Consider the following 12,559-nt stretch of genomic DNA (forward strand, 5'->3'; position numbering starts at 1 on the left):
CACATCCCCTCATCCCTGCTCTGCAGGTGACACTGTCACCAGGTCACCTCTGTCCTGTCTCAAACCCGTCCCCCCTCACCTCCCTGGAGTCCCCTCCTAGGCTCCCCGCCCCCATCCTGCACCACAGCCCGGCTGCATGTAACACTTCCTGTCCCTGCTGGGGCAAGGCCCGGCCCCTCAGCTGCCCCCTTGTGCCCTCTCCCTCCCCTCCCGTCCAGCTGGAGCGGACTTGCTGCACTGCCTCTATGGCACCACCCTCCTCTCGGGTCTTGGGGGCCCCCGCCTGGCCACTCCTGCTGCAGCTCTTCTCACTCCCTCCTCCACTGCACAGGCAGGTGGAGGGAGGCTGGAGAGACAGTGATGGGGAGGTCAGGGCAGGCGATCCTGACCGCTAGGGACAGCAGGGCAGATGGGAAGGACAGTCCTACCTCCACCCCCACCCACTCAGCATCTGCTAGTCAAGGTCACCACCACCACCACCGTCCACACTCCGCACCCCAGTGCACTGCATAGTGCTGCGGCTTGAGACAGCCCAGATCCCAGTCCTAGCCTTGTATCTCATGGCTAGGTGGCACCAGGAAAGCCACTTAACCTCTCTGACCTTCCAGTTCTTCATCTTCAAAAGGAGGTGATGATTTTAAAATAACTAAAAGTAAATCTCAGTTCTCCTCCCTGATCAGGGCAAGTTCCCATTGAAGACTTCTCCTTTATGGTGGCTGTGAACGTTGTGACAGACACAGTCTAAAAACCTGTCTCCCCTGCCAGAATGACCATTCCACCAGGACAGGGATGGGTGTCCTGTTTTCTTCATGTTCCCCAGCCTAGCCCAGGGCCCACACAGGAAACAGCTGAGAAAGGGTGCCAGGAGCCAGAAGGCCATGCTGGTCTCCACACGGCTCAGCCACAAAGTGACTCTGGTCAGGGACCCACCTCTCAGTTCACATGGCCTCTCACTAATAACCCGAGCTCTACACCGCTCGGGTTAAGTGCATACAGTCACCAGCACGTGGCAGAAGCTCAGCAAACACTAGCTGTTGTTCTGCTATGGTGGTGGTCTAGTCACTCAGTGGTATCCAACTCTCGTGGCCCCATGGACTGTAGCCTGCCAGGTTCCTCTGTCCTTGGGATTTCCCAGGCAAGAATACTGGAGTGGGTAGCCATTTCCTCCTCCAGGGGACCTAGCACTGCAGGCAGATTCTTCACTTATTGAATCACCAGGGAAGGCTGTTTTTCTACCAGCCACTTATAAATGCACCAAGGAGATCTCCAGTCTCTGGTCTGTGTGTGAAGAGCTTGGAAGTCCTCAACTGTCCTCACAATAAAAAAAAGAAACTGCATAAACCAAAGAGCAACAACTCTTTCCAGATCCATCAGAGATCAGAGGTCACAGGGAAAACAGCTGACTGAAACTCAGTAAGACGGACAGGTGGACAGAGACGCACAATGCCCCAGAGCAGAACCCCTGGGACCAGGTCAGAGAGCAAGGCCTAAACTGCAGGTGATGAATTATTGGTAACTCACTGTAGACAGGCTTGAAAGTTAACAAGTCCAGCAGGCCAGTCTTAGGGAAATCCCCACACATTCTGTTTTACCTCCAGGAACCCCACCAGACTCTCACCATGAAGACAAGAGGAGTCTCCCCCCAGTATCCCAGCAAGAGGAAGCAGAAACAAGCATTTTGAAACATGTCTAGAGCATTCTGCTTCCTTAACAAAAGCCTGCTCTCAAGGAAAACTACTTTTCCAGAAGCTACCTGACCGAGGGAAGGAATATTCAGCTGTAGCCCCCTCCTGCTTTCCTGCTTCTCCTAAGGGAGGGGCCAGGCAGGAGCTGAGAAATACATATGAAGGTCCCAGGCCAGGGACACAGAGTAACAGACACTGAGACCTCATCAGAGGCTTACAGGAAGCTCCTCTGCTGCCCTACTCAGCCCTCACCACATCAACAGGGCTCCTGTAAAGCGAGAGGATGGCTGGATGGCATCACAGACTCGATGGACATGAGTCTGAGTGAACTCCAGGAGTTGGTGATGGACAGGGAGGCCTGGCGTGCTGTGATTCATGGGGTCGCGGGGAGTCGGACACGACTAAGCGACTGAACTGAACTGAACTGAACTAAAAGTGAGAGGGGATTGCAGCTCCAAGAGCTCCAAGCGTCAGGCCCTATGTAAGGAAGAATCTCTAGGAAAACCCAAAAACAAAAGCAAAGACACAAAAGGAAGTTATAGCCTCTGACCCCACAGCTGCCGAAAAGAGTAAACACAGTCTGACTCCTGACCAGACAAATATAAAACCTCACACTGAAGGCATGTCTACCTCAGATATCTTACCTGGCTTTCAACAACAAACTACAGGTATGATGAGAAGTGAAACATACATCTGAAGAGACAGTGCAAGCATCGGAACCAGACTCATCAGGCGTGGCAGATAAGTTGGAATTATCAGACTGAGAACTGAGATCAACCTTGATGAACAGACTGAGGGCTCTAGTGGAAAAGGATACCATGCCAGAGCAAACGGGTACTGTAAGCAGAGAGATGGGAACCCTAAGAAAGAGTCAGAAGGAAACGCCAGAAATAAGAAACACTGAAATAGAAACACAGAACGTCTTTGATGGGCTCACCTGAAGACTACATGGGACAAGGAGAGAGTTGCTGAGGTTTAAGAAATGTCAACAGGAATTTTTCAAATGGAAAAACAAAGAGAAAAAAAAAGAGTGAAAAGAAGTGAAAGAGAATATCCAAGATCTGGGGGACAATTACAAGAGGTGTACCGTTTGAGTAACTGGGAAACCAGGAGAGAAAGAAAAAGAGCAGAAAAACTATTTGAAGTGATAGCTGAGATTTTTCCAAAACTAATGACAGACCCCAAACAGCAAATCCAGGAAGCTCAGAACACCAAGCAGGATAAATGGCAAAACAGCTACACCTGAACATATCAGACTCAAACTGCAGAATATCAAACACACAAAAATCTTGACAGCCAGGTTGGAGGGAGCTTACCTAGAGAGACGTACAATAAAAATTATATCCAACTTCCCTTCAGAAACCATGCCAGCAAGAACAGGATGGAGCAAAATATTAGAAGTGTTGATAAGAAATCCTTGACTTCTGTATCCTTCAGAATGAAGTGGAAATACTTTCTCAGACAAAGGAAACTGTTGCCAGCAGGCCTGTCTTGCAAGAAATGTTAACAGTTCTTCAGAGAGAGGAAGAGGATGTAGGTCAGAAATGTGGGTCCATGTAAGGAAAGGACGCACTCTAGAGAAGGAGTAAAAGGACGTGAAATACTAGAGTGAAGCACACATGTCACACCTCCCCCAGGAAGCCCTCCTGCCACAGCACAGCCCTGCCCCTAATGCTCCAGGAGCCCCCAGCAAGGCCTGCTTCACACAGTGGTGGGGGCCTGTCAGTGTCTCCCCACAAGGCAGCAAGCCTGTGTCCCCAGAGGCAAGCCCATGGCTGTTCAAGATCCGAAGAATGGACGAGAGCAAGGCACTCACACCAGAGGCTGGGGTGGTGGTTAAATAGCATGTCTCTTTATCAGCAGTTCAGCAAGAAGATTCTAGCGCTGCCGCTGTCACAAGGCGGGGCTCACCCGCTGGATTGTCACTGCCCAGGTGTGGTTGCTCCTCAGGTCAAGGTGGGTGGATATCCTTCCAACACAGGCTGCTCCTTGATCCTGAAGGTCACCTAAGAGGGAAGTGCCCAGGGGCAAATGGAAATGTGGGAAGGCCGGTGGACAAGGCTGGTGATGCCTCCTGAGCCCACCATACTCCATGGTCACAGAGCAGGATACAGGAGCGGGGAGGCCCGTGGGGAGGAGAGCTGTTGTGTCGGGTAGAACTGAGACGGGAGCCTGACTCCAGAGGCCTCTGCAGACCTTGACTCCTCGTCCCTACTGGCATTAGCAAACCACTGACACTGCGCTTGCCATGTGCAGGATGCCATCGTCCACAAGGAATGTCCTCAAATCAGGAAACTGAGGCACTCACTGGGCATGAAGCAAGTGCCCATGCCAGTGCCAGATGAAAGCCACCGTCTGCGCCCAGGGGCAGCTTTATTTCTGCCTCAACTGTAAGTGCACCAGCATGCTCTCCTGCTATGGTCACTCGGGTCAGATGAGAAAACTAGACAGAGTGCCTTGTGCAGGAGCTGGCATACAGCAAGTGCTCAATAAATGCCAACATACACCTCCATGGCCCTCCTCTAAGCATGCTGGTGGTCACCCCGTCAGCCCCCGCCTAGCATGGGTGCAGCAACCTTTTCTAGACAGATGGCTCCTGGACAGGCATCGCCAGTCAATGGCCCACCACCATCCAGAGCTGCACAAGCAACCACTGCCATGACCACTGGTACCATGTGCAGAGGTCACATGACCCAAAGTCATGGCCCTAATCTGGCTGAGCCAAAACCGGTGCACCCTTGCTCCCACTCCGGGGCTGTGTGACCTTGTGACTCAAACTGGGGTCAGCAGACCAGCCACGGCCACGCTCAGGAGTGCCAGCAACTCAGAACTGCAGGCCCCACCTTGGCCTCGACTACAAGGCTCTGAGACCCCTGGGCCTGCGGGCAATGGAGGAGCACTGGTCTGTGACACCAGTGAAGAGTCAGAGACAGAAATCTGACCTAGACTCTAAGCTCTTCCAGAAATCTGAGAGGCATGGCGGGAACCTCAGGCAGCTGCCTTCTCCCTGACCCCACTGGCCCCGGTGCAACCCTTTGCTGGTATTCTCAAGCCCCCACCCAACCTGGGAGCTGTCCTCTCTGCCCCGCCCCTCCCCTGTCGGCTCTCCCACCTGCTGCTCTCAGCATTCGGAGTAGGAATTTCTGCTGCGAAGCTCCTGAGAGATCTCATCTGAAAGATGGCATATGCTGCAGGGGACAGAGGAGAGGAGAAGCAAGGGAGATGGAAGGGCAGCAGAGGCCCCCAGAGCACAGACCACAGCAGCCCCCCAGACCATGGCAGCCCGAGCCTGGGCCCTGGAGCTGAGTCCTGGGAAGAGGCGCTCAGTCCAGAAGGATCCCAGGCTTAGCCAGGCCCAGGGTTGGGGCAGAGGGAGACTCACAGAGAGACCAGCAGCCCCCTACCCACCTGCCCCCAGTTAGGACGCAAATCATCTCGTTCCTAACGCTTACCTTCGTCTCACCTGCTCTATCCGATCTCGCATGGCTTCATTTCTTGCCTCGCTGGGCACTTGGAAGATACGGGTATGGCTGCAAAGCATCGTCAAACATTGGGGTTCCCGGGCTCCTTTTCCACTAACCAGTCACTGGGGAACCGCCAGAGGTGGAGTCCCGTGGACCACAGTTGTGACTGTCCCCATGAGCTTTACAGCTGGTCCTCCGCCCTCCTTGTATTGGTACCAAGCATCCTTTTTACTAACCAAGTACCCCTGAGCCCCCCAGAGATCCCAGGCAGGTAGTAATTGTTCCTAAGAAGAGTCAAGGAGACAGAGAAGTTACGCACCTTTGCCAGAGTTACACAGTGGGTCAAAGGTCTTGAAGCTGAGGATTTGCCCCTTCTGAATTCCTCTCCCAGTCCCCTACGGGCTCTCCATGCTCAGCATTATGCATATTGACCATGGTTCAGAGATCCTGCCAGAGCACTCTTTCACAGACAGGCTGTAGGCTCCTCTTTGATGCTGTTTTTGTCATGTTTCACCGTCTGGATTTGCCTTCCTCACCACTGTCCATTTTGTGCCCTTCCCAACTCCACGCCCCCACATACCCTCACCGACCCTCCACTCCAGCAAAAGCAGCTTGCCCACTGGAGCCCCATTCCTGTGCCCTTTGGGCTCCCCCATTTTTTTAATTTATTTTAATTGGAGACTAATTACTTTCGAATATTGTGGTGGTTTTTGCCATACATTGACATGAATCAGCCACGGTTGTACGTGTGTCCCCTGTCCTGAAACCCCCTCCCACCTCCCTCCCCATCCCATCCCTCAGGGTTGTCCCAGTATACCAGCTTTGAGTGCCCTGTTTCATGCATCGAACCTGGACTGGTCACTTATTTCACACATGGTAATGTACATGTTTCAATGCTGTTCTCCCAAACCATCCTACCCTCACCCTCTCCCACAGAGTCCAAAAGTCTGTTCTTTACATCTGTGTCTCTTTTGTGGACTCCCCATTCTTGACAGTGCCTTCTGGGTCAGCTTTGTTCTAGGTTTGGGGTTTTCTGTGTGAATTCAATGTTGATACCGCTTATGAAGACCACAAACCAAATGTGCTCTGAAATACGGCTCAGACACAATGAAGCTGGCCAGTGCCCAGGGAGAGAGAGAGAGGACAGAGGGGCTGGGGACCGAGGGATGGATACCTCTGAGAAGGGGCCACAGGGGCCAGATGGGGTTGGCCAAGTTGCCAGGCTCTTGCCTTTGTGGGAGGCTCACCTGGCCCCTGTGTGTCCAGTCCCTGCCCAGACACAGGTCAGCCCAGATGACCAGCCCAGCAAAGCCAAGTGGCACAGCCCTGCACTGTACCATCTGAGGAGATTCTGGTGGAGTCCCCAGCATGTCCTTCAGTGCTCAGAGGTTTCTCCACCCACATCCTGTGTAGCCTTTCAAATGGGGACTTTGTTTATGCTGTTCTGTCTTCCAGAAAGCCTAGCAAGCATCAGGTGGCCAATACACACCTGTCACATAAGTGCGCGTTCAGTGGTACTTAATAAAGGGATGTGCAACCCTGACCACGTACTTAATAAAACTGATAGGAGGATCAGAGGGGGAACCAGGCTGTGTTTACTGGTTTAAAATCTCCACAGAATATCCAGAGTGGAAAACGTCTATGTGAATAATTGACTGATTCCTGTCCCATGTCTCCAGAGCTTTAACCTACTTACGCTATGCAGCCAAGGTCTAAAAAACACCAGAGGATGATGTTCATGTTATCCAAACCAAGGAACGACAGCTGCTAGAGCTGGCTGCGCAGCCAGGCAGGGAGCGGACAAGCATCCCACGTGCAGGGCAGTGGCTGGGGGGCAGTTACCAATGTTCATGATTTGGGCCACCTTGGCAGGTTTCCCTCCCTCTCCTAGGGAGGTCTCAAATTAGACCCTTCCTCTTAATGCAATTCTTGAGCATCTGAATCCTCTTTTAAAATACTAATGCTACTGGAAGGGGCAAACACAGGAAAATAGCATCCTGATGGATTGGACGCAAAAACACATTTCTTGAGAATTGTATCTTTCTTGATAGGAGAGAGCAAAGCTGGCAATGGGGGCACAGGAAGGAAGCTGAGGGCAGAGATGAGAGGGGGAGGGCCAGCGGAATGCCATAAAGATTCTCCTGGGAGAGAAGGCCCAAGCGAACGCGCACCCCAGAAGTAAACAGGGAAGCATGTGCTGAAGGGGGTGAGCCAGTTCCAGGCCGCAGGCTCCCTTGCCTGGAGTCTTAGCCTCTGCAGAGCAGGAAGGCGGGGAGCCAGGGACGTGGGGAGCCAAGGTGGCCATGGCCTGTGCAGCTGTGTGGAGCTCAGGACTCCAGCCTCTGCCTGAGAAACCTCCTCTCACCTCTGGCCAACAGGAGGGTTTCAGCTTCTGCATTTTAAGAGTTTGTTTTTTTTTTTTTTTACTCTTTAAAGTGCAGCCACTTCTGAACAAATCAAGTGCAAAAATAACAGAAGTCTGAAATGTATTCAGAAGCAGTTAAGAGATGGTAAGCAAGCCATTTTCCAACCCCTCCAGTTATTTCAAAATTTAGGGATGAGCTGGGCTTTCAAGACAGCAAAAACAATCCCTTAAGACCCCAAAGGCAGGATGCAAAACTTCTCAGCCAAAAGATTTAACACCTCTAGAGAAGGACAGCCTTGGTTTTGTGTCAGCCAGGAATCCCAGAAGGGGGCTTGTGCCTTCTCTGCTTCACCCGCCCTACAGTCTGGCTCCAAGAAAAGAGATGCTTTACCTCCATCTTATGAACTGGATTCTTGTTCTCTCCTCCAGGACCTCTTGACTCTGGTTTGCTAACAAACCAGACTTTGAGAGGTGGTGCTTCACCTAGGAAATCCAGTGGCATGGTTATTGCCCAGCAAGGATTCCATGGCCAGGGTACAGCGCAACCTGGACAAGCTCCGCCCACTAGCCCAGGACCCTTGCATTAGGCCCACCTTCCCTTTCCCCTCCCCCCAGTCCCCCAAGATGGGCAGTTAACAGGATCATTACCACGTCTCTGGTCACGTGTACATCTTGGCCTTGCACAGGAGGGAAGTTGGTGGACATCTTCTCCTTTATGTCCTGGGAAGCCTCTTCTTCAGTCTGAAAGGTAAGTGATTTTCTTCAGAGGGATTTCCTTTACTCGTCTGGTCCCCAATCCTTCCTTCTCTTTCTTTCCCTTTATATTCTTCCCTATCATAGCATACACGTGTATATCCATACACATGCACTATATCACACAGTTCCGACACTAAGCCGTCTGCTGCTACCTTCCCGTGGAATTCCAGGGACTCACTAAGTCATGGGCCCTAACCCAAGATCTTCCTGAGAAATCCTGCAGTAGGGGCCACCCATCTGAACCCCCTCCACTCCACACTTGAGAAGTAGGGTGGGGCCAGTGGTGACACCGGAGCATCTCTGGTGAGGAGACAGACTGGGCCCTCCCAAACATGCGATGAATCAGACACAGCCCCAGGCAGGCTGGTGGGCAATGAACTGGGCTTTCCTGGTTCTACGGAGAGAGAAGTCCAGCTCTCTACAATCTGGGCTACCCTGAGTCCCAGAGGAACCTTACCTTTTTCAACCAGTGCCGTACTACAGACACAGCCTCGCTCTCCGTAACTTCCACATCCTGCAACAAAGTGGTAAATCAATGCCCTCAGAATACGGAGAGACCTGCTCCACTATCCGCATCTAACACGAACTCTCCTCTCCGGAAGTGCCTGGGCTCAGAGCGGAGATGGTACCTGAGATACTCTCTACCTAGCCATCACCAGCCCCACTCACCAAGCTGACTTTGGGTGGGAAGGGGAGCCCGGCACCTTTCCGAGCGAGGATGTACACAATCCATGTTGTGATTATCATCTCTGCACTTATGCCAGGCCTCCTTCGTGGCTCCCTCCTTCCATTGAAGCAGCCTGAGAACTCCCCTGGCACAAGGAGGTCCCTGGAGGGAGGTGACTACCTGATTGGCTGGCCAGTGATGATGTGACAATGACCTCCTTTAATTCCCAGGGTCAGAGTGGGGACAGAAAACAAAGGTCTGGAAGTGTCCACCTTAGAGATGGCCATGGCTCAGAAATGGAGAGGTGGGTGTGGGCACTCAGGATATGAGCCTGAGGAAGGTACACGGGGCAGTTACCGAATCATAGAAATTATGAGGGGTGGGAAAGACTTATGGCTGGTCACCCAGTCTTAAATGCTGAAGCAGAAAGAGATTTGTGGCAAAGCAACCTGGGCCCTCTAGACATTTGTTCAAACCCCGCCATAGGCATTTCTTATCCTTACTCTTACAAACTGGGGGAGAAAGGGCTTATCCACCCAGAAAATGTCAAAAGATGGAGGAGCACACCCCTCAACGAGGACATTTCCTTTATTTTTGTGTCTACTTTGTTTACACAAGTGATTCAGATCACAAAAAAATAATTCAATAGGAATAGTAGGGTATGAAAGTGCCAATTCTTGTGAAGGATATTTCCTGACTTTCCCAAGTCACCCACTGTAGACTGGCTAGGTAGAAGGTTAGTCAAGTGGAAATGAAAGAGGGATCCTGTTACAACCGCAGAGCTGGGGGCAAACACTGACAGTGGCTCAGATTGCTGTTTTCCCACCGAGAACATTTACCAGGGAAGTGAAGTTCAGAATAGCCTAAAGCAAATGTTTGAGTGAGTGAAGTCGCTCAGTCGTGTCCGACTCTTTGTGACCCCGTGGACTGTAGCCCACCAGGCTCCTCTATCCATGGGATTCTCCAGACAAGAATACTGGAGTGGGTTGCCATTTCCTTCTCCAGGCAGCCTAACCTGAGACTATTCTCAAGGCCTCAGAAATGAGGGTTGTAATCCTGTCTCTACCACTAACTTGTCGTGTGATCTTGACCCAATCATGAGTCCCTGTGGTCCCAGTTTCTTTGTCTTCACAATGAATACAGTGTCTCTAGTTTTCTTCTAGCTCTAATAGTCCATAAAAGTCCTGATTCTCATTCTTCTGAAGAATATAGAAAACTTTTGATCTTACTCTCGACAACTTCCCTAAAATAGCCACTATATCTCCTCACTCTCAAAAAAATCACCTCAATTTTTCATCTGCTCTATTGATCAGAATATGCTAGGCTATGCTGCAGCAACAAGTAAGTCCCCCAAACGAAAGAGGTTTATTTCTCACTCTCAAAGCACAAATTCAGGCCACTTGTGCTCCACGTGGTGACATAGAGATCCAGGGATAAATCTGTCCTCTGGCCCCATGCTGCAAGGATGTGACCTGTGTGACTACAGAGAAAAGGAAGAGAACGCACGGAGGAATAAAATCACCTCTTCTGTTCTAGCCCAAATGCTTCTTCTGAAAGTTGTTTGGCCAGTGCTAGTAATATGACCCTAAACTGAATGCCAAGGGAGATGGGAAGTTGTAAAACAAAAGATGAAATTACTCATCAATACCTCTGTTTCTGCCACTACCTCCTAAAAACTGTTTCCATCCTTACTGATGTAATTTTACTGTTTGAATCCCTAAAACATTAATGTTACTGAAAAATTAAAACTACATGAAAAGATATACTGAGGGAAGTTCCATCTTCTTCCCTGTCTCTTCAACCTTATTCTTCAGAAAGATTTTCATGCATTTCTAGGCTGTACATCTGTGTTTATGTTTCCAAAATGAAACAGATACATAAATCTATTCTCACATTTTATTACTATGTTATGAAATGCACACAGTAAAATATATAAATACATTCACAGCTCAGAAAAAAGTTTAAGTGCATGTGTATATATATATATATATACACACACATATACATATATATATATATGTTTAACCACTACCCGTATCAAGATATAGAACACTTCCAGCATCCCAGCAGACCCTCAGACCCACAAGGAGATCAGCATTTTGACATTTATCACCATAAGTATTTTGCCTAGTATCCCACTGTATTACCACAACACAAATTAACAAATTTGCAACTGATGGACATTGGTGTCATGTCTAGTTTGATCCTTTTTAAACTGATGCTGCTATGAATATTCTTATACTATGAATATTTGTTTGACATAAGCACTAAATCTTCTGCACATATGCATAACAGAGTGCAGTTGCTTGGTCATAGGCTTTACATATATTTAGTGCTAGTATATAACAAAAAGTACTGTAAGCTGGTTGTACCAACTACTGCCTATAATAGTTACTTCATGTTTATGCCAGCACTTCTTACTGTCACTGTTTTAAAGTTTAGACGTAAGATTAGCTCAAGATGGTGGAGTAGAAGAACATGAGCTCACCCCCTTCTTATGAAAACACCAAAATCACAACTAACTGCTAAATAACCATAGACCAAAAAGTACTGGTTCCGTTCCGTTCCCTTCAGTCACTCAGTCGTGTCTGACTCTGCGACCCTGTGGACTGTAGCCTACCAGGCTTCTCCGTCCATGGGATTCTCCAGGCAAGAAAACTGGAGTGGGTTACCATTTCCTTCTCCAGGGGATCTTCCTGACCCAGGGATCGAACCCGGGTCTCCCGCATCGGAGGCAGATGCTTTAACCTCTGAGCCATCAGGGAAGCCCCAAAAAGTACTGGAACTTACCCAAAAAAGATATCCTTCATCCAAAGACAAAGAAGAAGCCACAATGAGACAGTAGGAGGGGTGTCATGATAAAATTGATGTCCATACCTACCAAGTGGGCAACCCACAAACTGGAAAATGATTATACCACAGAAGTTATTCAACGGAAGGAAAATTCTGAGTGCCATGTCAAGCTTCCCAGCCTGAAGGTCCTGCGAAAGGAAGAGTCCCCAGAGAGTCTGGCTTTGAAGGCTAGAAGGGTTTGATTGCAGAACTTTCACAGGACTGAGGGAAACAGAGACTCCACTCTTGGAGGGTACACACCAAGTCTCATGTTTACCAGGACCCAGGGGAGAAAAGCAGTGACCCCACAAAAGACTGGGCCAGACCTATCTGCTAGTATTGAGGGTCTTCTGCAGAGGCAGGGGCCAGCAGTGGCTCACCCCAGGGTCAAGGACACTAGCAGCAGCAGTTCTAGGAAATACCCACTGGCATGAGCCCTTGCAAAAGCCATTAGCCCCACCAAATAGCCTGCAGTCTCCAGGATTAAGGATTTCCTCAGGCCAAACAACCAACAGGGTAGGAACACAGCCCCACCATCAGCATCCACCCATCAGCAGACAAGCCAGTTGACGTTTTATAGAGCGCAGCCCTGCCCACCAGAGGGACAAGAGCCACCTCCAGCCACCACCAGTCCCTCCCATCAGGAAGCTTACACAAGACTCTTTGAGAGCTTCATTAACCAGAGGATGGACAGCAGAAGCAAAGAGGAGCTACAGTTCTGCAGCCTGAGGAACAGAATCCACAGTCACAGACAAGCTGGAGTAGCGATACACAATTCAGATAAAATAGG

At 50.0% G+C, this 12,559-nt stretch overlaps 1 protein-coding gene and 1 non-coding gene across 2 annotated transcripts; both read right to left on the reverse strand.

Moving 5' to 3' along the window:
- Positions 1-4,806: 4,806 nt before the first annotated feature.
- Positions 4,807-9,017, reverse strand: SPATA19 (spermatogenesis associated 19). Its single transcript, XM_055414991.1, has 6 exons — positions 8,940-9,017; positions 8,728-8,784; positions 8,163-8,255; positions 7,906-7,997; positions 5,138-5,215; positions 4,807-4,873 (listed from the first exon to the last, which is right to left on the reverse strand). The coding sequence occupies exons 1-6, from the start codon at positions 9,015-9,017 to the stop codon at positions 4,807-4,809; spliced, it is 465 nt and encodes a 154-aa protein (XP_055270966.1).
- A 2,612-nt stretch (positions 9,018-11,629) lies between these two features.
- On the reverse strand, positions 11,630-11,702 carry TRNAR-CCG (transfer RNA arginine (anticodon CCG)). Its single transcript has one exon. It is a non-coding gene; the product is annotated as a tRNA-Arg (tRNA).
- Positions 11,703-12,559: the final 857 nt, after the last annotated feature.

This window comes from Moschus berezovskii, chromosome 25, assembly GCF_049115385.1.
Source record: "Moschus berezovskii isolate FMDL1 chromosome 25, NW_MosBer_1.0, whole genome shotgun sequence".
Classification (NCBI taxonomy): Eukaryota; Metazoa; Chordata; class Mammalia; order Artiodactyla; family Moschidae; genus Moschus; species Moschus berezovskii.